Here is a 27,586-nt window from a genome sequence, read left to right as displayed (position 1 = left end):
TGAACTAAATGAAATAAAACAAAACCAGTAGAATTACTTAAGAATTCTAGTCCCTCGACACTAACTCACAACTAATACCGTTCAAAACAAACATTTGTCAATTGCAATTCTGTTTATTTGTTCTAGTTTATGTTTCAATTTTAATTACTGTAAAGTGTTTCCAAAGTATTCCTAAAGGCTATGCTGCAAGAGCAGACCAGCAGGCAGCTGTAAGTTCTGCACGTTATTTCTTCGTAACATCTAGAACAAATTTCAAGGAAAGGAAGAGCTCTACATTCAGTATGCGTAGTGCTAGCCAACATCTGCTATCAGCTGCCTAAACCCCTTCTACTGCTTGTGGTTATGCACGCTCCAGCAGCCACATCTATTAGTCAATCTGAAACAAATGTGCCGTCTAATGTGTATTCCAGAAAAACCTGTAAAAAAGAGGCAAAATTTTCTGCTGTACAAAGTATTTACAAAAACATATAACTTCAAAGAACCAGTTTATTTCACTGGCCAAAGTATTAAACACTAAACAGGACAAACTTTAGTTTATACATTAGGACTGTAAGTTTCCATGTACAATTAAGAAAACACTTCACTGTAAAAAGGGGAAATACTGCATTACTAGAACAGAACAGTGTCACACAACAACCTGAAGAATGAGAAAGTGCGGCACATTCATTTAAACTCAGGCTCTCAGGTGAAGACAGACATCTATAGACTGATGCAGCTATTCCACAGACTTTGGTGAATATTAAGAAATGTACACATAGAGCCTGCAGTCCTAGAAGTAGAATTATACGACTTACTTTTCCCTATCAGCTATGTCTCCTCATCATTAATTAACCAGCTTATTAATTGCTATAAACCTGAATAACGTTAGCTGCTTATAAGTTACTTGTGCTTCAGTTTAGGTCAAAAAAGGGATATCTAAACTTATCTTCAGGAAAATAGGAAAGTCTACCAGAATTTTAGTGTTTGTTTTGTTACCAGGTTCTTGACAATAAGGGATCACTAGCTGCAGAAATTTGGACAGTTGGGAATGACTATGCCTTAGATCTTCATCCTATTTCTCCACCCATAATAATATATTGTCTGTTTATCAGCTAGTCAGTGCTACTGGAGTGGTTTTGTCAGCTATTGCTTCTCCAAATTTCTGCATAAGAAGTTTTAATGTCCATTTTTAATTAAAATCTTAATGTTATAAAAGTTGGTATCAAACAAGGTCACCAAATTAACTGCAGGTTAAAGGTTAGGTAACCTTGAACAGACTGCTGTTTTAGAATTTCAAACTAGAAAAATAAGAGATATAAAAGACTAGGAATTACAGTGCTAGTTATATTTACATTATCATTTCCCTTTGTGCTTGCAAATCACTGAAAGTACACATCCTTTGGTAGTATTCTCCTAGTGTCAAGTAAGAAGTTCATGTTAAACACATTCACACTCCTGATTTGCTTGAGTCAGTGCAAAGGGCTCATACCTTATTTCCTGCATAACATTGTTACATAAGCACACCTCTTCCCCATAAATAACAAAAATACTGATGACAGCGACTTTTCAATGAATAGCTTTGTGCCTGATATTTAAGAATCTGAAAGAAAGACAGTCTGTCACACAATTTGTAAGTCTAAAGAGTGACTACTATAGCAACTGATAAGAACTCCGATCCACAAGTGCTGCTGTATGACTTTTGGCCCAGTTTCAAAGACATATAGAAAAACCAAAATGCATCTGTAATTCAGACTCATACAGGCATAAAGAAGTATGAACACTGCAACGTGTACTAACTACCATTACAAAAACTGCCATAACATCAAACACTGAACTGATGCTTCTAGCTTTAACCTTACATGTAAGCACAGCTTTCTCATAGCTAACATAAGAGAATGTTTGTTCTTACAATGCTGTTCCAAAATTTCATGCCCATGCTGCAAGACTCCTCTCAAATAGGACAAGTACTTGCAGTTTTGCCTATGCCAAGTGGTACCAAAAAAGCAGAATCTGGGAAAGAGGCTCCATTTGTTCCCATACTGTGCATCTGCAAAAAGCCACACATCTCCGTCAGTGGCTAAACGACCAATCTTGTTAGACTGGTGAAGCTGTAAGCTTCACATGAAGCCGTAAGCAATCAGGTGCATAAACACAGTAAGTCGAAGAGGAACGTTCCAAGCTATTAGAAGTTGATGCAAAATAATTACAACTGTTGTCTATTCACTATTACTGTTAAATGTGAGCCAAATAAGAATTTATGGGCTTGAGGTTTAAGAAAGTATGTATAGCATATTAAGAAGCTTAATGTACCAATGTACCAATATCAGCATAAACCCTCAATATTTCATTTTTCATACTTGCCAATTTAATATCAATCTGTTGACAAAGTTATGCTAATACTAGGAGGTCGCTGCTGATTAGGTTGCTTGCTTAAAGTCGGAAGATCTGTTCTTTCTGTTCCGTATATCAGTTTTTCCTCCTGAAGACTGCAAGCTGAAAACCTGTTTGCCTCTGTACCAGATACACCACCACGATTATTTGGAACTGTGACACCACTGACCTGTTCAAAGGATTTACTAAACACAGTAGTGGTCGTTCTGGCCAGACTATGGCTGCCAGGCTTAGGCAGGGACTGGCTAGTTGTCAGTGTCAGTCTCTTCAGAGAGACAAGCTCTAGATTCTCACTCATGGCTCTCTGAGTTTGTTTTCGTGACAAGTGTTCTCGGCAGGTTTCTCCTTCTTTTTCTTTTCCTCCAGCTTTGCTTCCTCCAGACCTTCGTTGGCTCTTCCCCAAAAGGTTCTTACCGCTCGTGTTGCTGCTGTTAGATAGGGCAGACTGACTTGTACTAGAAGTAGCCCTAGAGTAAAACCCTTCATCAGTTTCAGATACTTCTATCAGTTCTTCTTGCATTGCTAAATCAGTATTACCTGCATGGTAGAAAAAGAAATAAAGAATGAGCAACTGACTTTCTCACATTTATTGATTTTATGTATTCCTAGATTTTGATATTTACAAGCATGAAGCCATACAGCAACAGAACAGAGAACAGAAAACAAAATACTTACCTATTCCACTAGATTTTGGAATTAAGGTTCATTAGGATATAAAGTTACAGCAAATAATGCTGCATTAACTAGATCAAAAAGCATGCCCAGAATCTCATTTTGTAGTGATTTTGAAAAAAAAAAAAAAATGCAGTCTTGTTAATTCATGCAGGAGATTAGAAACTTATAGATTAGAAGATACCACACAGAACAAAAAAAAGTGTAAATCTTATTTTGAGCAAGTGCTCCAATACATGATTTTGCAAAGCTCGTTGATTATGAAGGTATGTGATCAATACCCCAGGACACCCAATATGGCACCTGCACGTTTAGCAACCCAAGAATGCTTTAGGACTGAAAGGTCACCTTCTGCATCATAGGTTTGGTGGTATGAGTTGGAAGCTCAAGCACAACATGAGATCTCCAGTATACCATGAAAGGTGGAATTTGGGAAATCTGAGGTACACAGTGAGACACTTTTCACATCCATTTTGACAGACTCTTCATACCACTGATCACCGGATTTTGTAAGCCCAATAAATATGCTTAATAAACTCAAAGGTATGTTGAGTCTCACAGTGTATTTTCTCCAGATTAAATAAATCTACTTGTAAGTATGTCGTCATTGTCTGTGGCACAGACGAAGCTGTGTGCAATACATGCATTTGTGTTATTACACATGCAAATATATTAACTGCATACTTTAATTCTCCAAACATGCAGCAGTGACCCTTTCAATCAACAGTGGTACCTTAGAGTGCAGCTACAAGTGCTCTGCTAAAACTGCACTCTGCCAGATGAGTTTATTCCATCCTCCATCATTTTTCTTACAGATTTTTGCCTCCTGATTTCTGGCATGCCTTTGCTGTCAGTTCTAGGATCTGTAGCTGTTTCCTGTACTCCCTGTAAATGCTGAACATCATTCTCTGCTAGTGCTCTGCTCTTTTCCCCATTCCCGGTCCTCTCTCCAGCCACACTTGTGACACTAATCTCAGGTATGATAAAGTTGCCCAATTCAGTAGCATCATTACCATTCTCTGGTTGTTCTAGAATTAAAGATGGATAAGAAAAAAAACAAAAGATGTCTGAAACAAAACATGAAACAAAAGCCAGTAGATACAGATAACTAAAGCATTATGAATTAAAGCAGATGCTCACGTATTAACCTCTCATTAATTAGCAACATTAGCAAGTATGGAATTTTGCTTTATTTCTAAATGGCAGGCTTCAGTCTTCCAATTATTGGCCTGCACCCACATACTGGAAAGCCCCATGCTTGATCTTCCAAAATTGAAATTTCTGAGGATCATGAAACAAACATTCAGATATTGTCAGAAATCAAAGAACCCTCCATAATTCACTTTTATGATTATATTCTCTTTATCACCATGCTAAAGTGAAACTTATTTTAACAATGAAATGGCATATCAACTTTATGTGTTATCATGTAAGACTAGAAATTCCACACATAAAATGTCATGATGCTGCACAGTGGTCAGCCTGAAAACTAACAGTGAAACAACTAAGCCAACTCAAGCACACTTTGACTTCCATTTTCTTTCTTCCTTTCAAAAACCTGTTTTCCACCAGAAAAATATTTACAAGTAAGAAAATTCTCCAGTTACTAAAACCAATTTATTCAGATAAAACCTATGGAGTCTTACTGCAGTTTTTGCCACCTACTAATAATATAACATAAGTGTTGATCTCCTCAGCCTTTTTAAGCTTCTTATATGAGCTTACAACTAAATTAGTTTGCAATAAACTTATTTGTGTCACACAGGTCAGTTACTAAGTACAGTTGAGAAAACAGGGATGATTTAGCTGGGGGGAGGGGAAAGCACCAAAACTTTCTGCAGCATGGGGAGGGGAGGGGGGGAATTATGGCAAAAAACCAATGCAGCTTTGTTCTAAGATTACTTCTTTTCATCTGGGTAAGTCATCAACAGCAGATATACAAGTGCTCAGCCTGGCCAAAAAATTATTTCAAGACAGTCAAAGATTCCTGCAGACATAGCCAAAAATCCCCAAGCAAACAGAAAGCTCCACTGCTACTCGAAGTGAGAGAATGGTGGTTGTGTGGAAGCACAAGAGATTTAATAATGATATTTAGTGATAAGAATATAATAGTTCCTACAAGGTCCTGGTAAAACAAATCCCAACTCAAAAGATGCCTGTCTACATTAGATGAAGACAGGTTTGAGAAGGATGAACTGCTGAGAGCAAAAAAAAGTGAAAATAAAAGTGGGAGTTGAAACTTTATGGAAATTCCAAGTATATGCAAGCAACAAGTTACAATCCTAGTGACCTGTCAGCTCTACAGTGTTTGAAGTATTCTCAGTATCTGAAGGTCTTTTTAAAAGTATTCAGAATTGCTTTATCAGCACTAGCTCTACAACCACAAAACTGCATTTAGATGACCTGGAGAAGAAAAAAGAGAAGCCATCAGTTACAGATAGTCATGGCACATCCTCCGTGAAGATGTATACCATGGAAATACAAGTGAAGAGTGAGAACTACACTATATGCTATATAGTTATATATTCTATATGTGTTATATATGTATAATATATGCAAACACTATGGTCACAACCTTGACAAGACTAAAAATGCACTAAAAGCACAGCTCAGAATAAAGCTCAACTGAGTCCCTGTGTCTTATTCATAACGCAGCTCTTTCAGACCTGAGGATTAAGTAAGGACCACCCAGACTATACTGCCAGTTTGCTACTGCACGTGACAGAAGCTGGCAGTACAGACATTTAACTGACAGTATATATAAGTCCAAAAACAGAGGAATTTATGATGAGATGATTTTTCACAGTGGCAGCTCTAATGCTGTTCAGCTGGAGGGGATCCTCTCTTCCCCCTGTCCCAGCACTGAGGACTCTTGTGCAGGCACAGTGTACTTCTAGGTCAAGCGGGCTACGGCGCTGGGCTTTTTGCTAGCATTTGTGCTGTCTGCACTTATCATAACAATGAATTAAGTCTCAGAGCTAGAAGGTTATTCTGGTAGGGATAGACATCATTGTCCCCTGGTGTAAGAGCTATCCCTAATTTTACCTGCAAATGCTAAGTATCATGATTTAGTCAACTACTAATGAAAGTATCTATTTAACAAGTTATACTATCCAAAGGAAATCACATTAATAATTGGTGCTATTAACCACTAACTTCCTGGTATTTGGCAGGAAACAAGTTCGAACTGTTTTCAAGCGTTACTCCTTCTAACAGCACTTTCTGCAAAAGTCTTCCATTGTCAGTAACAAAGGTAACAACCGAGCACCGTGAACTGCAATAGTAATAAAAATAAATAAATAATAATAATTATAATAATAATAATGCCACCATCAAATATAGCCTTTTTTCTAAAAACATAGGAGCAGAAAGGTTAGTGAGGAGAGAAGATCAACGCTCTGACTGGCCTCATTGGTCTAACATTACTAGGGTGAGGTACCTGTGCCTCTCCTATGGCAATCTTCAAACGCCTTCCTGCTACCCTGTCAGTGCAGCTACAGGCACCTTATTTCAGCAGAACTTCTTCCCAGGATCCACTGATCTCCATATGCATAAGTCGATTCTGCTAGACACTTCATTTAGAGCCAGGACACCAGAAAGAGGAGAGGGCGGAACAGAGCTTACTGTCAGTCCCTTCCCCACCAAGGCCAGGAAAGCACTAATTAACAGCATCCAACTCCAAAGAAAGGAGACTCAGAGTGCACAGCAGAAATCGGAGGAAAAATTCTTTTGTTACAGATTTTGTATAATAGCGATACTTATTGTTGTTTGGTGGTGTGCATTTCTAAACGTAATATCCTACTGTGATACAGCACTTTACCCTTCATTGCTGCATTCCCACAGCTGTGCAACCATTACCACAATGAACTGGGGAAAAAAACCAAAAAACTTAGAGTTTTATGCAGCACAGTTATGTGTGATCTTTTAGTTAAGTGCTATAAACTACTTCTAATGAAAGGGAATATACCTTTCTCCGAGTTTAACATTGAACAACAGGAGGAAATTAATGAAAAAATGGGATACTGGGTATCTCAACTCCTATTAACACTGTCTATCATAGCATCTACAGTCTCATGGCAGGGATAAGACTACACAACCCATGTCCTTCATAGTAGCATCCCCTCCTTACTTTAAAACTTCTAAGAACACCTAAAACAAACCTTCAGCTTCGTAGTGCTTGGTGTTGAAGATAATACTGCTTCAAGCTGGACAACTCTGGGGGTCTATCCTTTGAGAAAGAGATATTAATACCCAGTGCACAAGGCAATGTAGCGCAACAGAAAACAAAGGACACTGCTAAACAGCGTAGAGACAAAACTGAATAATTATGTCAGTATGAAAGTTAATATAAATATGCCCATAGCAGTTGAAGGAAAATGCATTTGGAGACACACTTCTGAATGCTTTGAGTAGTACAACCAACCTTGATAGTGCATTTCATGATTACTAGTTGCTAAGAATTAATTCAAAAGATATTTCAGTCAGTCTACCTTATTATTATGGTTGCCTACATCATTCACCTCAGATTGCACAGGCAAACTGCCCATTTGGATTGTAATTCAATTTTAACCACGAGCTCAAGCTGCATTTCCTGCACAACAATGTTAGCATTTTGAATTATTCACAAAAGCCTCAAGCTTATATCCCCAAATTAACATTCATTCCAGATTCCTAAAAAAATAAAAATTATAACTATTTCAGGAATTAATACTGTTTCAAAAAAAAGTATGAATGACTGTGGAGAGAATTTTCTAAGACTAATGTTTCTAAACCTTGTGTACTACAAAGTCAGTTTCTGCAATGGGGAAAAAAAAATAACATCTTGTCCTTCTTCTCTAGTTGATGTCTCTGTTTTTGTGTATGTATCTTACCAACACCTGCTTAGCTCTTTTTACTCAGTCTGTTATATCAGGGTATTTCTCTTACATGCATTACCTCTACACACAGGAGTTTTTCCCGAGCAACCCTTTTATGGGGCAGATTTTACATTAGTAAGGAAAACATTGCTAGGGCTTACTTTGGTTTTTTCCTAGTTTCCATAAATAACCATTCATTTAGGTGTTTATGTCCCTTACACACTGTATGATTTTTCTGGTTTTCCTCTATTTGTGATTGGAAATGGAGATGCCACTCAAGGCTTGTTTTTAAAACATGAACGCCACAAAAAAACTAATGCTAGATAGAGGAGCTAATGTGCCTCTTCTTTAAGCTTTATGATTTATAGGCAATCCAATTCAATAGCACTAAGTAATTTGTTGATAATTGGTGGCTAGTATCAACTGACTCTATAAATACTATCCATTTGTGATTAGATGGATCCATTTTGCAAATGACCTTCACCTTTAGTACCTCTGAAGTAGCTACCTTAGAAATCCAAATTCACAATACCAATTTGATTTTTAAAAAAGTCCTTCTAAGTTACAGCTCTAATGAACGAGTTACAGGGTTGAGTATTACAACAAGATTAAATGTTAAGTTGACCTTTTTTCAAAACTGACTTTAATCTAGAGTCCTAGCAAAGGCTGGCAAGATCTAACATCTGAAAACTTTTATAGTAAACTGAATGTTTTAAAAGATTAAAAAAAAGCCTGTGCTTCTCAGCTGGAAATGTGATTTGCTGTAATTCTTTTATTTATTTTACACAAATAGCTAGTGTTTGAAAGTTGCTGCCCTTGCTTCACCGAGGGATAGTTTGCTTCCTCAGGTCTTCTGGTCCACATAATGTGTAAGACCAAACTACCTCTCAGCTGTCTCCTCTAGCTCCCTAATCCATTTGTACAACCCATTTTTATTATACTGAAGCACAAAAATAAAACCCCCAAATAGATTTTTTTCCCCCCTTACACTGTGGGAGAGAGTAATGGTCAGGAGGTACAAGGTTTGTCATCTGATTTCTACCAATTCCAGTAATTATTTTAATTCAAACAAGCATCTGTAAGCACAAGCCTCATTATTCTTTCTGCATGCTGACCCTGAAGATCTATTCCATGTCTTCCTTTTATCAAGAATTGTGGAGCACTGAATTATGTTATTAGGAATTTTGAAATCAGGAGACCATCCACTCTGACTTTAAAAAGGCTTTTCAAGTCACAAACAACAATTTTCTTGGTATTTTATAATGAAAATTTTGAGATTAGCTGAAGTGGTATATGCACAGAACATTTACCATTTAAAACAAAACCAAAACAATTGGACAGTCAGTTAGTCAAAGATACCATAGACTCAGTCTTGGCCTTTAAACTAGCCTAATGTTTACGTAGCCTTCAAATTTACAACTACTCCCACAACCTGCTATACAAGTTCCCCTCCACCCCCACCCTACACCAAGTGATTTTCTTCCACTTGATTAAATCCTGTACCATTGAGGCAAATCCAAAGTTTTCCCAATAACCCAAACAAAATGTTGACAAGCAAATCCAAAGTTTTCCCAATAACCCAAACAAAATGTTGACAAGCACTTTTTTGTAAAAGTCCTTAATCTTTCAGTCCTCATCCCTAACACTGACTACTCCTCGCTTGGGTCATACTAGCTAGATTATCACTGTTTCTCTCAACTTGTCCTGCTTTATGAGACTCCCATAAAACACAGCATTCCGCCCCATTTCTATGAGTCCTACTATTATTCTCATTTCCCTTTCACCTTACTGTTATCTGCTGCAGGGCACACTTGTCCCACCCATTTTTCCTTGAACTTCACCAAGCATCATCCCCTGCAAGAAGGCAATAATCATAAAGACTTCTAGATTTCTGTAGATTTTTTTTGCTGAAAAATTTGCATTCTTATAAGGATGGTTCCAATACTGATTCTGTAACATTTTTATTTCATTTTTTCCGTAAAAGCAAAGACAAAAGGAATGTTTATTTTAATACACTTTTAATTCCTCTGAATGAACTAGCACTCAGTATCCCCGATCTGTGTTCCCCTCTACCGCCTCATTTGAACAAGCATCAGAACCACTCAAAAATAATAGCTGACAAAATTGCCAAGCTTCAGAGGGCATTTGTCCATTTAAAAGCTGAGCTATCATACAGTTTTCTTGCACCTAGTCAATAATCCCTGCTTAACAACTGTAAACCTGAAGGAAAATAAATAATAAAGACTGAAATGGTCCTTAGCAGTCTTGGTATTTCAGTAATAACCTGCTACTGGACCTCAGTCAAGTTAAAGACACTAATGTTTTGCTCCTCAGCTTTGTCTGACAGTTTTAAGAAGTTTTTAATCAATTGAAAAGAAGTTTGGTTATTTTACCTTTGCCCCTCACCCCCTCTGGCAGCTTATTATTGGTACTACTACCACCAATGTGTATCATTACTGCTCAGAAAGCTCTATCATTATTTGAAAGTCGTCTTCTACAGCGTAGTTATAAATAATTTTCTCAACACTTACCTGAAATACCTCTCGGTCCTTTACAAGTAACTTGGCAATATTTTTCTAACCAAACTGTCCATATACTACAAAAGCTCATACAGTACACATCACAGAAATTTTTATGATAATACTTCAAAATCTTTATTGAACCTATTAAAAGAGCATTCTTATCTACACTCACTCGCTTAGCCTGTCATCAGAATTACAAGCCCAGCAGAACAAGCCATTGCCAATTTTGATCGCTGGTCCAGCGGCTCTTCCCTCATCTGAAGATGGTAGAAGAAGTGGAATATAAAGTTTCTCCTTTTGCAGTACATTCAGCACCATTTTTTCTACTTATTAGCCCAGACCTGTGTTCTACTTTATGGAAGCCCTTATACTAGTTTGCCCAAATGTGCTGGTTTTGGCTGGGATAGAGTTAATTTTCTTCATAGTAGCTAGTGTGGGGCTGTGTTTTGGATTTGTGCTGGAAACAGCACTGATAACACAGGGATGTTTTAGTTGAGTTGGGAGGGGACACAGCCGGGACAGCTGACCCCAACTGACCAAAGGGATATTCCACACCATATGATGTCATGCTCAGCATATAAAGCTGTGGGGAAGAAGAAGGAAGGGCGGGACGTTCAGAGTGATGGCGTTTTGTCTTCCCAAGTAACCGTTAGGCGTGATGGAGCCCTGCTTTCCTGGAGATGGCTGAACACCTGCCTGCCCATGGGAAGGAGTGAATGAATTCCTTGTTTTGCTTTGCTCATGTACACGGCTTTTGCTTTACTTAAACTGTCTTTATCTCAACCTACAAGTTTTCTCACTTTTAATCTTCTGATTCTCTCCCCCATCCTATCAGAGGGTGTGAGCAAGTGGCTGTGTGGTGCTTAGTTGCTGGCTGGGGTTAAACCACGACACCAAAACATAGTAATTTATCCCTCTACCCTTAAATCCGATTTTTATTTAAGTAATTTAAGACAGATGAGGTTCTGCAGTAAAGCTGTTAAATATTTGCTTTGCTTCAGGTACTATACATTACTTTTCAGAAGAAAACAGGAACATTGGCCTCTAAAGAATCAATAACTTTGTACAGCTCCCTTTAACGAAAAGTTTTTTTTATGCGGTGTTTTTTTTTTTTAAATCATGATTAAGGAAATAAAGAATATACCTCATCTGAACTGCATTAAGATTACCATTCACCAGTTAAGAAAATAAAAACCTCCAAACTGCTGCTTGCTTACTAGCAATGAAGATGTGCAATAACAAAATTCTCAATATTATTTTAAGCACGTGTAAAAAGCTGAGAATTCATTGCAAAATGTGTTTCTTACCATGCCTTTTCCATCTGTGCCCTCGGATAGACATGCTAGTCACAGCATTTCTTGATATTCTGGATGAAGTAGGGGTAATTTCAACTTGAATGCATCTTGTACCTTCTTTACTAGATTTCATGGCACCCTGAGGCAGTGAAGCTTTAATTGCATTAGCAACCTAGAACAGAAAAGATGCAGTTAAAGTTCTTCACATGAAGATCCAAATTTTAGAAGCAGCATTCCGTCAGGAGATTCTTATCACTCCAGAAGAATACCGTGTACAATTCCAGTTTAAGGTCAAAAAGCACACTAGCTTTTTCACGGGTTACAAAGAATGCTGGTGGCAATTACCTCTCAGAACTAAGTTACATTTAATACCTGCCACGTTTTAAAACAAAGTTTCCAGTTTAAAGATGTGGCTATTACTTAACATGAACTTCAGAATGCTTCTGCACTATCATCCAAGCTTTCAAGACTTAGAAGCGTTCTACTGAAAATAGCTTGTTCATTAGTGAAGATGACAAAATAACTAGGTACATTGAAGATACCTGAGCATGTGTGTGTGTACTTACAGATCTAGCTATTCACACAAGCACAGCCACATAGACCTCATGGGATTTAGGTTCCCGGTGTGATGTCGCATCATGCACATTCACTGGAAGGATTTCCTAGACTAAAAATTCTACTCAAAAAAATGTTGAAATACAACACCTACCAGCAAAGGTTCTGGATACAGTTCCAGCTGTGCTCTATACAAAATGTCATCCATAGCTTTACGAGCCAGATCCCATTCTCCATTGTAACTACAAAGGTAAATATATACATAATAATAAGCATCTATATCAACAGATGAACCTTCTTGATCACATAACCTTCACAGATTTAGTATTACTTGAGAGCTCAGTTTAGAGGAGTTGAACTACTTGTGTTCATTAGCAGTAAGCCTGCTATTTAGAGAACTTGTACTGAAGTAGCGTCTATGGAGACGAAGTTTTGTTTTCATTGGCCACCCTGAGCAGTTTAAAAATGACATAATTAGTTACTGATCAGCTAGTCATGAAATATTCTGAAATTCAAACACGATTGTTTTAATATTACTCCACCTTTTGATTATTCCTGTGTTACTAGTCTCTAATTATTTCAGTTAATAAGAGGGCTTTACACATTAACATGACTATCAAAGGGTAAATGACATCAGCATTTCAGAGAAAGAATGATAAGACCTTTTTTCCTTAACTAGACTGATGTCAAAACTAAGCATGCAAAAATACGGACAGCAGACAACGGTTGAAAAAGTTTTTTTTTTTAAAAGATTTTTTCAGAAGACTTCTTCACATCAGCAGTTATACCTATTAAGTGCTGTTCTAGCCCTCTTTCCCCAGTACGACGTCAGTAACTTCAGCTAACTACTTGGAGAACTATGTTCTCTTCCTGAGGGCCTTATTGTTAGACACAGCATCTGACCACCAGAAAATAAAACATTTCAAAGGTAGCATGCCTAAATGAGTGTAGAAATTACGCTGACATTTCTTTATTTTGTATGCATATATATATTAAAAAAAAAACCAACTTACAATGCATAATAAATCCCTGTTAGCATTTGCACCATGAATTCAGATGAAACTGGAATCCTACAGTTGACTCCCTTGTATTTTCTCACTTGTTGGCGAGGATATCCGCAGACACAAATTCTAAAGAAACCACACATTCGTCATTAGCAAATAATGTAGAAGCACCTTTGTATAGAACTCTACAAAGCTAGGTGTTTAGTATACATCTTAACTACAATAGACCCACAGGAAGGTATCCATCAACAAGCCTGTGCTGAAGCACACCATTTCTTATTATGGAAGAAGGGTATGCCCTCTACTGGCAGAGTTCAAGTCCTTCAAAATAGAGACATCCTAGAGATTCCTGTTACGTTTATACTACAGTGGAACATGAAAGAAAACCGCAGTGAAAGTCATTCTGAATCCACGCCTTTGCTGCAGAACAGACAAAAAATAAGTTAATAGTATTTAAGGAAATAAAGCAGCAGAGCAACTATTAATATTACAGACAGAAGCATAACTGTCATTGCATATAATATGGAAGCTGCATACAAGTTTTCAAGCAAAGAGACCAGAAGTGTCACTTATAAAATCCAGTAAAAGTCAGCTTTAGAATTTAGTTCCAAACTAAATTCCACATCAGGTTCTGTAGTCAAAACATTTTGGGAATCAAAGATATTGGGTAGTTAAATATTCAATTCATTAGCTATTACTGGACTTCTGGAATGACCTTTAATGACATTAATCAAAGTATTTCCTTCTCCAAAGCATAGACTAGACGGTTTAGTCTCAAAAAGCTTCAATTCTTCAGCTTCAATACCAGAGAGCTTGTAAAACTCCTCTTAAATCTATTTTTTTCCAGAAAAACAATTGAATTAAGATTGTATTGTAGTACCTTTCAAATGACATCTGTAATAGAGATTTCAAGAGCCTTTTTTTATTAATACTAACGTTGCCACTAACCCACTGCACTTTTTTTCCTCTCCTTCTCTATCCCGCAACTCATCTGCTTTGGCTACTTAAAAAAAGGAAAAAAAAACAACAACAAAAAAGCAGACAGCGCCCCCAAGATCTCTATGGCTCAGCAACTCTCCCAGTATGTACTTTGCACCTGGTACGATCTAAATTTGACTCTTCGTGCTGATATCACCATATCTCCAAATAAAAACAACAAAAAAAAGATTTTAAACACTTCATCAGGAAAGACAGGAAGCCACGCTAGTGACAACATGCAAGGAAATGAAGACATGAGATGTTCATAAAGGAAGAATCATAGAATGGTTTGGGTTGGAAGGGACCTTTAAAGATCACCAATTTCCACTCCCCGCCATGGGCAGGGAAATCTTCCACTAGATCAAGTTGTTCAAAGCCCTGTCCAACCTGACCTTGAACAATTCCAACGATGAGGCATCCACAACTTCTCTGGACAACCTGTTCCCGTGCCTTACCACTCCCATTGTAAAAAATTTCTTCCTTATGTCCAATCTAAATTGACCCTCTTTCAGTTTAAAACTGTTGCCCCTTGTCCTGTCACTACAGGTATTGGTAAAAAGCCTCCCTCATCTTTCTTATAAGCCTCCTTTATATATATATATTGAAGGGCTACAATAACATCTTCCTGGAGTATTCTCTTCTCCAGGCTGGACAACCCCAACTCACTCAGCCTTTCTTGATAGGAGCGGTGTTCCAGCCCTCTGGATCATTTTTGTGGCCCTCCGCTGGACCCGGAGGTCCACAAAACAGGTCCATGTCTTTCTTTTACTGGGGACCCCAGAACTGGACGCAGTACTCCAGGTGGGGTCTCACGAGAGCTGAGTAGAGGGGGAGAATCACCTCCCTTGACCTGCTGGCCACGCTTCTTTTTACGCAGTCTTAGATACTTTGGCTTTCTGGGCTGCAAGTGCATATTGCACTGTATGCCCAAGACCTTCTCTGCAGGGCTGCTCTCAATCCATTCATCCCTCAGTCTGTACTGATATCGGGGATTGCTCCAACACAGGTGCAGGACCTTCTAATTGGCCTTGCTGAACTTCAGGAGGTTAAAATACTTATAGGTGTAGGATACCTACCCTCTATGCTCTCATCTGGTATCGAAGGTAATTCCATAAACCGTAGGCTTGTGCTGCCACTTTATAGAGTTGGGTCAACTGCTGCTCTGAGCATCAGTATTTAGTCATAATTCTCACTGAAATTTACAACCCTAAATACAAACTTCTCAGACTGGCCTAAACCAAGACTTAAGTGACTGAATTCAACAATTCAAAATCATATTTCTAAAACAAAGAAAGAAATAATTTTGCTTAGTTTTGAATTTTGATTTAAGAATAGCCAAACATGTTAATTTGTAACTTACTGCAAGTTTTCCCCTAAATTTGATATTGTTGTTGGCTAGAAGCACAGACTATTTAAGTACTCCTTGCCTATTCATTCAGATTTTAAACTCCAATTTTATTATTGTTAGGAATACATTACTTCAGATCACATTGTGATTTGTATCTCACTATTCAAATGGCTTAAAACTCTAAATTTTTAGAAACCAGAATGCAAACAAATTTCTATCTTAAAATACATACAGTTCACCTGCAAAGTATACACACAACTAGCTAAAACAAAAATCTTACTTCCAGTTAAGTGAATCAGATTGACTCTTCTGTTAAATATGCTTACGAGTTCATCCTCTCATATTTCATTTTGTCCATACATAGTAAAAGTTAAAGCATGAAAACTATTTTCGATTCTTACCTAGTCCTAAACCACATGAGCCAGTTACTGAAATTAACTAGGTTGAATAACTCCCCCACAAAAATCCCGTCCCATTTTCTTCCTCTTTATCCCCTAGAAGAGGCTATTGTTATGCAACTTGGGCAACACTTTAGTTCCAGATAGTCCATAATTCCTACCAATGGTTTGGCTCAAAGATGACACTTATAATCCACTAAAATAATAAGCATTTCAGTGTTGTGTAAAGCCTGAGGGGTGGAGGCAGCAGCAAGTAAGTGACCAGTTTGAACAGAAATGCTAGTTTACATAAAAACCATTCAACCAGGTCATTTTTATGCCAATGTATGTATTTATGCATTTACTAGATGCTGCTGTATAGGGATACAGCAAGTATTTTTGGGGGAAAATAGCAAAGTTACACTAGGAATGCGATCAGTTAACAGTGACAGTTATATAGAAAAGACCCTAATACAGACACTCTATTAATGCCAGTATTGACTAGTTTCAAAAAGTCTTACTCTAATCTGAGTTACTTCCTCTCAAAAAGGCTAGAATGACATCAGCAGAACTGCTTCGCTTTACATCAGAGTAAGATAATATTCTTATGAAAAGAGACTTAGTAACTGAAGATGCCCAAATGCAAAAAATCTGGATTTACAACACTTGAGATCAGCACAAAATATTTTGTGCTGCAATTGTCACATTTACAGTTCATGTTTGTAAATAAGAAGTACTAGAAGTTTTTACTTCTTTAGAAAAGTCAAAAATTGAATTAGACTTACTAGAAGAAAGCATATTCATTGTAGATTGCTTTCATACAGATCTTCCAAAAGAAACCTAAATTCAACACTGCTCAAACCAATTGAAGGAGTTATTCTATAGATTCTTCTGAGAATTTTGTCAGCACTGCATCCAAACAGGATACTGAAAGATATTCTGGTCTTCTGACACATACTCCCTTGAATCCCTAAAATGCTGTCAGAGCGAGATTTTCAATAAGCAGAGAAACATGGATGCCAAAACCAGTAGGGAATGAAGAACTAAGATAAAAGTCAAGTTGTATAGTATCAAATAATTCAGTATCCAAACATTCAACACTTTGAAGTAGAAAGACTTGCTTGCACCTACTGGTAATTTGCTTAGGGTTTTTTTGGAGGCTTTTAAAAATTTTTTTATCCCAAACACAGTCAAAACCTAATCAAGCAGAATAAGCAACATCAGTCTCCTGTCCACAATCCTTAGCTTCTAAATATTTTATACCTTAAATTTTAGACCACCATATCTAACAAAGATCTTGTAAAGACTCTTGTAAATATTGCCACGTGCTCCAATGCTCTCTCATCTCCTCTGAAGAGCAGAGAATCTTACAGGCATCCATTACCATGTTTTGTTTATGTGAGGAACCTGGGAACTATGACTGATAAAAAGTTGCTGTAGTTACTTCCAGGTCTCTCTTGGGTTTCCTGGGTTAACAAGAGCATTCTGATTTTTTCCTTAACCCACTTTCCTTAAGTCCACTTTCAAAAATCTAGAGATAGACATGTTTACTACCAGTTCTTCCTCTTTGAAAAAAGAAATGGATCAAAAATAGACACTGTAATTAAAGCTGAGTTTGGTTTTTTGCATTTTGTTTTGGCTTTTGAAGTAATAGTAGGTTTTGGAAATACCCAAAGTATCCATAAGAACGGATGTATTTCTAGTTTCAAGATCTATAATTTCAAGAAAGTTTCAACTTGCACAGCATCCAAACATATTAAGGAAGCTTGCAATACAAAATTTACCAATATTTTAGAAGACATTTCTGATTTCACTTAGTTAACACACCTACAACTACTTTGATAAAAAACAAACCGTTCCCTTGATTTGACTTCTCCACTTAACTGCACTGCATATAAGCCAGGTCATTGCTTCCCTCTTTTGAGATCTCAACCCAAAGTTACATAAGAGATACTTTAAAAGCAAATAATGCAGCTATAAACACTTATGAAAAAAGTCAAGTTTACAAGCAGCTTTTCAGAACCCGAAGCTTTTAAAAAAAAAAAAAAATCAAACTGATTGCCTTTCAAGTTGAAAATGCCATTTTAAGTGTAATCAACCTACAGAAATTACCTTGAACAAATCTGACACAACGACTGAAGAGAAACTGCAGGCATGTAGCTTAAGGCAGCATTGTAACAGAGCAGAAGGAAAGTCAGCACTTCAAACCTGGGATTTACAAGAAACATTAGAATTACATTACCAATTTTATTTTTGAAAAGACGACAAGTTTACACTGAAATTTGCAAGAATTGTTTGAACAGATTTGGTACTTCATTTCAGTAAAATTGACAGTTGAGTAGTTTGGTTCTGTAAGCTTTTCCTCTTCATGTAGTAATATGCACTGCTAGTCTTTCTGCATCTACATTTACATGTGTTTAAAAGCAAAAAAACCCCACCACAAAACAGAGCATACGCCCATCCACCTTCAGACTGTAACTATATTAAAAATTATAAGACGTTAAGATTCATTAGTGATTCTCAAGCAAAATCCTATTATACAGTTTCACCTGTTCTGTGCTGTTAACATCTCCCTCTGAGGATGAGGTCCACTGTATACAACCCTGGACAAACCATGCTGTGATAAAGCTCCTTCAGTGAGAGCCATGGAGCCAATGCTGGAAGGCTAAAGGAAAAAGGGTCATTCAAAACATGTCCGCCTGAAGTCTTACTACAATGCAAGTGAAAATAGGCAATGATCAGCATCACCATATTTGTACATAAATTTTCAACAGGCTTAAGGTTATCTGACTGCTTAGCTGCCTTAGATTTGAGAAGTTATTTTACACCAGATAAGGCTTCAGAATAGAAAAACAAGACATAGTTGATGCATGGATATTATGGAGTTACGACTATTCAGTCTTGAAGAGGCCTCAGAGACCAGTTAGTGGTACTCAGAAGACTGAGAAATATGTTCCTATGTCATCATGCAACACGTTAAAACTACTTTTCGCTTTTATTCTTAACAAACAGGCCCCCAAAGCATACTGCCTTTCTTGATCAGTAACAACTTTATGTTCTAGATGTCACTTACTTCATGATAGACTGAAGGTTTGGACAAAGACGGAATTGTGAAACTCAGCACTTTGCTATGTCCCTCTTTGTCAACTATCTCCTGAAAAAGACAGAAGATACCAATGGTTACACTGTACTACAGAAACCAGACATTGAAAAATGTTAAATGCTGGGTGGGGATGAATGGATAAAGCAAGACAACAAATTATTATAGGAACAGAGAGGGATACTATAACAATCCCAGCTACAAGCTAGAAATTCTCTCTGTGTTTACTTTCTATCACAGTGCATTTGCTTTGTTTCTGAAAACTCTTCAGATGACTTAGCAAAGGGCACATGCATTTGATACATAGTCCACCTTAAAAACACTAACTGGAAATCTCAATATGTTTAAACAGTGTTATTTTTTTTAATTTTACACTATTTGCTAATTGTGAAGGTTAATGCTCAATAATTCTGTTCTGAAAACTATTTACCCATCAAGTAATGACTCTACAGGTAATTTGTTTCGGAAATATTATAGCTCTGGAATGATTGCAGCCTCATACAGTTTGATAGTAGCAGACATCATAGTATTTGCAAAAGCCCAAGTTTGATAATTCCATACTTAGAGAGAGTTAAAAGAAGCACGGATGCAAAGCTTTAGAGAAGCTACTTTCCTGCAGGATACCACTATAGCAGTATGTTGGCAGACTTCTCACTCCTGTAAGTTAGCGGAAGACTAATGGGCAAGGCAAAAAAAGATGTGCCTACGTATCACAGAAGAGCACTGAGGTACTTCAAATAAAAAACTTCAGAAGTTCCAAAGCAGACCTGACCAATGACCAACACCACACACACAAGAACTCCCCCCCCAAATTTCAGCAGCAGGTTTCATATATCCGAAGGTAGAGTTTAGAGAAGAGCTTCAGTGTCACCTAAAACCCATTCCTTGGAAGGCTGAAGGACTAACTTCACATAGTAATTATTAAAACTCATGTCTTAAAGTACAATATGAAGTGATAAAGGAAGACTGAGAAGTAGCACAAGGGCATATCTGTCTGAAGAGTTATACAGCTCCTCCACTCTCCACATAAACCACTGATACTTCAATTTTCAATATTGCTTCTGCATCAATGTGGAAAACAGTTTCCTCAATATATGGGAGGAGAAGGGAAGAGAAGTGGCTAGATCCAAACTTTTAAAGTCTAAAAATATCAATATTTTGCCTCTTCATTCTAATCAGATTTGTAATTAAGTTTCAGGAGTGCATTTCAAGATCTGGAGCATATTAGAAAAAACTGATGCCTACAGCCAGGAAAGCCAAAAATATCAACTGCATGCACTACCACAGTATGTCTCCAAGCTGAAGGTAGAACAAACCAGTTCATGATCTCAAGGTTCAGCCACAATAATTCCATACCCCTGACAACATAGTGAATTTAAAATTATTCTGAGCAATACTTAATTTTTCAATTTCCTTCAGTAAGAAACTGCAGGACTCTGCTGAGCATGTTAATTCCCTCAAGTTCCAAGACACCATCATACATAATTACAGAAGGATTACTGTATTAGGCTACATCTTTCCTCTTGCTTTTGAAAACAAAGTAGCTGGCTAAAGAGAAAATAAGTATCTAAGCAGGCCACCTACTACCTTTTCAACCTTGTATACTGAAGAACAGTACCATCTTGATTATTTAAGTTACAAATTTTATATGACATCCACAGTGGGGAAGAAGTCAGCATCAGTAGCACGGCATTACTTTAGCATAAGTATTCACTATGCCTTAAAGCAGAAGGGGGGGGGGGGAAGTTTCAAAAAATCAGGTTGATCTACAGCTTCCTACAGAAGCTTGCTGTAAGACTCTTATGACCCCAAGCAGCTGGAGATGGATGGCTACGTTACTAATTGAGGAAGAAACTGTTCATAGCTAAGAGAAGACGTTACTGGATTGGTTTCAAGCTTAACTGTAAATGTAATCTCTTCTAGGAGAAAGACAAGTGATTACAGCCACATCCGTAACCATTTTAGATTATTTCATCATGGAAATAAAGGAGTGAATTGACTTAAGGCATAAGATACACCAAATGCTTTCCAGAAATGTTTTTCTTCTCAGATACAACTAAGCACACAGAAAACAGATGAAGCCTGTACTCTGCCTAAAGAAGAGTTGAATATAAGGGCTCAGGTCTTTAAGTAGACTCCTGGGTGAAAAAAATGTTTTCACTCGCTCAGTAAAGACACTTGAGATTATTTTTAAAAGAAGGATGGGAGCTGCCTTCTCCAGATTTTCAGAATGGAAAAAGGAGACTTGAAGTTCACGACTTTTTCCACTTCCCAAAAAGCCTTCCTAAAACATCCAGAACATACAAACTACACTGAAGAGAATCCCAATGGACGTGATAACACTAAGCTTTTTATAATAGCCATAAAAAGACTAAATGCATAACTAAAATATGGTGCTCTTAAAGGTTCCTTCGTAATTCTGTTCTTCAAAGCAGTGATTTAGTAACAAGGAGTATCTTTTCATACAAAATATGAAAAAAGTCAAGGTTATTACAAAATGAAAGGAGGCCTTTACTTTATCAAAGCTAAGCAATCCATTAAGCAGTTGAGTACTAAGAATTTGTTGAAAGTGATTTTTTGTGGTTTTTAGTCAGGATAGTCAGAATACCCCAGAAAATACAGGCAACCACTTCAAAAGTAGCGCCTCTAAAAGCTCTCAAGCAGAATGTAAGTTTAATCACCATACCAAGAATTAAGTAACAAAAAATTAAGAGGACTCCTTTGGCTCCTTCAGTCATTAGTGCATTAACACTTTCCAGGAACCACAAGAGCAGCAGAGAAAATATTCACCAAAATAGAAGAATAAAAGTTCATGTTGCAGATTTCTGACATGGACACCAATTTGAAGAGTCAAAACCAAGATGATCAATCACTTCATTTCAATTCTGAAACAAAATTGTTAATTATTCCCCAGTAAAATACTCTATAGTATCCCCCAAAAGCACACTAATATTTTTAGGCCTGAATAATTACACACGAATACAAACCAAGTTATAAACTCCTAGGAGAAGAGCCTCTATGCATCCACTGCTCTGCAAATCTCTGCTGGCTGAGACAGCAAGATAGCACCACATCAATTCCGGTAGAAACTGCAGCGTAAATCGTAGCAATTGTTCCTCGCCACTGCGATAGAACTCAAAGAGCTGATGGCAAACTGGCTCCAGAAGCTGAAATATAAGTTATATTGTGAATGAATAAAACATTACAAGGAACTGCAACTTTGTGTGGATCAATCCTTTGGACAAAACTGTAAACTGATAAATGTTACATTTTAGCTATTAGGGAGTGACTGATGCAACAACTGCCCAAGTCACCTTATACACTTTTCATCCCGTATAACATATTTTCAGCTGATAAAAGTAGAGCCTTCCATCCCATGTGAAGAAAAAATTCCAGTGGCTCCTTTCTCTCATTTTTGGCTCACTTCCTCCAGCCTCAAAGGCATATAAAGAGGATAGTTATTATCATCACACCTCATATCATGTCCTCAATATCTCCAATATACAGGAAAAGTACCTGAACAAAACGTCTTGCTATTCTAGAGCTCCAACAGTGTGCACACAAATTACTAGGAGCTTTTACCCACCAAGTGAGAAGAGCTGCATAAGACTCAAAGTATTACAATAACTTAGTATACAGCCGAATTAGTTCACTTTTCCACTCTCATTAAAATCTTCTAGAAACTTCAATGTATTTATAGGTTTGAGACAGAAATGGGAAGCCTCGAGAGTAATTTTACGATCAAATTTGTTAAGCTGATATAAATGGAAGTAATGTATTGAACTGGAAGTAATAGATTGAGCTAGAACAAGTTAAAAAAAGACTTAAAAACAATGAAGCTATCAGCTTGCACTGTGTTTCTGGATTTAACGCGCATTCTTTTGCTACCACCTACCTCCGCTAGAGGATGAAACATAGTGTTAACCATCATGTGTCAATGTATGGAAGTTATATTTTTATTTTGTCACCTAGACAGGAGATTTCCTAATCCAAGTGGAAAATACTGTCAAAACCAGTAAGCACTTTCAGAGCCATCTGAACTGGACACTGAACTCCAAAGCAAAAATTCAAAAGCACATACTCAAAAATACTTTTTGGCAGCAAACAAAGCAAACATTCAATAAGAGTTTGGAACTGCAAAAAGATTTCTTCTAAAAAAAAAAATAGTGGGGTAGGGAAGGGAAAAAGGGGATTTTTAATTAAATTTTCTAAATCATTTATTTGCAAGTAATAAAAAATAGGAGGCCCTATCATCTAAGAAACTACTCCCTGAAAAAGAATCTAGGCAGTTGATGCATTTATATTAGCGAACTTTACAAAATGAAATCTGAGATTCCAGCTATTTAGAATTCATTTTATCAGCTCCAGCTAGTATATTAAAAAGCATTACATAAAATGTGATATTCTCCAATTGCAAATCTCAAAGACAGGATTCAAATGTAACACACCTAAAGGACTAGTTTTGCTACCTTGTTTCTTACCTCCAAGATTTAACGTCTTAACAGTTCATCTACCTGACTCACAGAAATAGACTCTAAATTCATTTCAAAACCAGGAATGTTCAGGCTAGTAATAGACCTTCACCGAAATGTATTCCTGCCCAAAATCCCCAAAAAGTTTCAACCTGAAAATGATGGAAGCCAAGCCAGACATGCATTTTAGAGTATTTTAGAGATTGCACTGAGAAAAGATACCATAATTGTTAGAATTGCCACTGCGCTTCCATTCAGAAAGCAAAGCATTACTCAACACCTTTCTGAAAATCCTTAAAAACTGGCATATAGATATGTACTTTACCGCTAGTAGCATGCAGATCACATTTTCCATTTTATTCTAACTACAACACTCAGTTCTTCTGCTATTTGTCTAGGTCACACCTTCAGTTTTTCAATGGAGCAAGCTTTCAAAAAGGTAAGAAACCTGTTCTTCTATATTTTCCTCCCTTTACTGCAGCAAAGGAGGTAACACCAACAGAACAGCATGCTAGAAAAAAAGTCTGCTTGCTTTCCAAAGTTTTTCCTCCTGAATACAAAGAAAGTTGCATCAACATTTCTTACTCCCAAAGTTACTTCTGAACCCAAAGGATCTTAGCACGTTTTGGTTCTTTTTAAGAAGTAATTTGAGACAATCTGATCCATTCAAAAAAAGAGGAACTTTTAGCTTCTGACAGGTATACCTTCTCTTTGGAAAAATCACCTGTGAAAAATCTACAGCAAAGGCAAAAAAAATCATGCCAAGCTAAACTAGTCATCAGTTTTAAGAGCAGAATATCAAAGATCCTTCTAGAAAACTTCACCAGCACGAGTGCTTTCCATCTTCAGCTTACATATTTCACACAATCTGCATGCTTCCTTTAATGAACTATCAGTTCAGAATGATGTGCTTGAACTTTAAAAGGCACATAAATAGCTATGACAGGTATCCATGTTCACATCGTTATCTCAGTTGAGACAGCTTTATATCAGCACATTTAAATGCGTAATCAGTACAAAAACAGATTTTCTTCCTCAAAATGCCACCACATGCTACAGCCTGATATCAAAACACACCAATGATTGTTGCTGCTTCAAGATATTGTTTTACACTAAAACAGTTCTAAAAGTTATCTAGACTGAAACAATTTTTAATGTTGGAACAGAAGAATGTCCAAGCAATTTCATCCTTCTTCCTTTTAAGCTGCATCCAAATGCATTAGACATTCCAAACACTTTCTATTTCCTAACACAATTACCTGCATGGCTACTATCTAAAAGGACAGCAATAGTGTTTTAGGTAGAACGCAAAAAAATCTTGAATTTGTGAAGAAACAAACCTCAGAACTTTGGTGTTTTTTTTTTTTACCGTTGGACTCCTGAGTCAATTAAAAGTCCTTTAAATCTTCACATCTACTGAAGACTGTCCTTGTATTGAATTACATTTTTCACCTATCAGTGGCCCAGGAACCTCAAAAGTAACTAACAGTCTTTACTAACAAAGCTACTATGAACTGGCTATTTCTTTGCTATAGCAAACAAGTAGTTAATTTATCTCAAAAATTATTAAAAAAAATATTAATTTTTTGGAAAAAGCAAACAAAAAACCCACATGAAAAGCAAACATGAACCAGCAGGAAAATGCAGTCACAGATGCAAATACATGATTACTTTCAAATGCTTAAAAAAAGAACACAACCATCCCCCAAAACAAGATTAATCACAATTTTAAGGTACAGACAATTATTATATTAAAAGTACATATATTCAAAGGTATACAGATGGGGTCGTTTGTTTTTAATCTCAGCAGTATTTGTAGTGTTCACACATTAATCCTTCCCCTCTGCATTACATACATGAGATAAGGACAGCACACATCCTACACTGTAAAGCAAGTTGTCATTACACAATGCAGCTAATAGATCTCAAATAACAGTTGAAAGATACTACTTGTCCTTTTAACTGCTAGTTTATAAGTATTTTCACAACGTGGAAAGCTCCAAGTGGCCCTTTCCTCAAAGTGACAGGTACTCGGAGAACAGTCCAAATAAAGATTTTAGGACTGTTCTCCCAAGGCAGCACAACACTCACTGTCAGCACTGGCTTTTCATTTCAATTCGAAGTCTCACTAACAGGGAACGCTTTAGTACCTTGCCCCCAGAATTATCCCAACAACCTTTTCGAGCAGAATTTGCAGGGCCTTGGCCACCCTGCTACTAAGGTCCCTGAGAAAACTAGTGATAGCCAGAAGTAGTAAGAAATCAAAGAACATGTGAAAGTATCAATTTGGCTATCAACAGGGAGCCTCATCAGATTAATTTACACATTGATACACATTCTGAAGACCAGACAGGCTTGACTCAGTAGTTGGAATGACTCAGAATGCCTTTCTGAGCAGTGAAGTAAAATCACATTTCTTCTTTGCTGGACAACCTGGCAGTTTCTCAATCAGCATTCTCTCTAAAAATGCATATACTGAAAGCATTTTATCCTCTGACCGCTACTGGCATCATCTCAAACTTTGGAAAGGTTCCTTATGCTGGGTGTTTTCAGAAGAGGAATTAAGGACCTGGTGCAATTCTAAAATAATACACACAAGGTTTGCTGGATGGTAGAAAGTGAGACAATACAGTTAACAAGACACAACTAAAACCAGCTCAGTATGTTCTGAGTTCACCTGGGCACTTTAAAACAAGTGCAGTCATGAGGTATGGAACCATTCCTGGCGCAGGTACAGAGCAAACCTGCCCCCTTCCCCCTGATTTTTTTCTTTTTTGCCATCATTTCAAGCAAGGGTACATCCACTGCATAAATGCATATATTTGTATTGTATGTATTTAAAACAACAACAAAAACCCTAAAACCTAAACAATAACTTAAAAGGATTGCAAACCTATCTAACATTGTTCTCTTGGGTTGTAATAGACAAGCTTCTGATAGCTATAGATTCACATTGAAGTGATACCGAATTACAGAAAGAATTCGGTCAGTCTCAAACATCTTTTCAATTCCTTAACATATTTCTCAATTCTATACCCAAGTCCTGAAGCCCATGAGTATGATCTACAAGCTTAGCTATGATCAGTAGGTTACAAAATTTATGAATTGTTTCCATGGCAGTATGTCATTGCTAAGAACAAACATTTTGACAGAGACTCTTCATGCAGTTCTGTAGTTCACATAGTTAGAACACGATTAAGTAGCACACAAGGTCTTATCTTATTCTGCTGGTGTTATGTCAGACATTTTGTGTGAGAGATCCGATATACTCACTTCACTCTGTGGCTCCTGAATTACTTTGTAAAGAGATGAAATCAAAGCATTCTTGTCTTTCAAGTTTGTAGCATAGCTGGATATGGATGCTTCTGGCAGCGTCTGAAATAAAAATATTGTAACTACTAGAAAAAGCAATTTTTGTCATTAAAATATAACAGCTATTTCAACCACAATTTTCCATTACAAATTTATCAGAGTTTACTATAAACTAAAACTTGTTTCACAAGGATATCCTTACTACAGAAATCACCATGTTTTCAGGACAACAAAATTGCCAGAAGACACACTGCATTTTATCATTTTGCAGACAGTTTCATACAGAATGTAATGACAGTGGATGGGAAACAGATAGAAAACAAGAGTTTCACAGGTGCAACCCCACTGAAATTTCACTGTGAAAGGAGCAAAACCTATAGTCAATTCTAGTCCATACTCAAACCAACAAGACCATTCACCTGTGATATACATTTTCACTGCTCTGTATCAGGAAGTATGTAATCCCAAAGAGGACAAGGAAAAAAAAAAATCCTTTCAGACATTTTTTTATATATATATATAAAAATCACATTCTCTCAGTAAAAGCCAAAGTTACTATTTTTCTTCATTTTCTACAGCAATCAAGCACTCTTGCATACTGCTCCAGCAGTGATTCAAACACTACTGGCTAAACATCTGAGAGTATATTACCTTGAACTCTGATAACCACTCCTCCACAACCCCCGTATCCACAGCTAACATCTTCCAACATCCGTTCCAAAACC

At 37.0% G+C, this 27,586-nt stretch overlaps 1 protein-coding gene across 1 annotated transcript; it reads right to left on the bottom strand.

Moving 5' to 3' along the window:
* Positions 1-56: 56 nt before the first annotated feature.
* On the bottom strand, positions 57-27,586 carry FAM126A (family with sequence similarity 126, member A). Its single transcript, XM_009325740.1, has 10 exons — positions 27,513-27,586; positions 26,823-26,924; positions 22,065-22,244; positions 19,051-19,131; positions 18,527-18,642; positions 18,090-18,185; positions 13,284-13,400; positions 12,425-12,512; positions 11,728-11,887; positions 57-2,907 (listed from the first exon to the last, which is right to left on the bottom strand). Exons 1-10 carry the CDS (start codon positions 27,561-27,563, stop codon positions 2,351-2,353), a joined length of 1,548 nt encoding a protein of 515 aa, XP_009324015.1. The 5' UTR covers positions 27,564-27,586; the 3' UTR covers positions 57-2,350.

Source organism: Pygoscelis adeliae, unplaced genomic scaffold, assembly GCF_000699105.1.
Source record: "Pygoscelis adeliae isolate BGI_AS28 unplaced genomic scaffold, ASM69910v1 Scaffold226, whole genome shotgun sequence".
In the NCBI taxonomy this organism is placed as follows: Eukaryota; Metazoa; Chordata; class Aves; order Sphenisciformes; family Spheniscidae; genus Pygoscelis; species Pygoscelis adeliae.
This window is presented reverse-complemented; position numbering and strand designations above follow the sequence as displayed.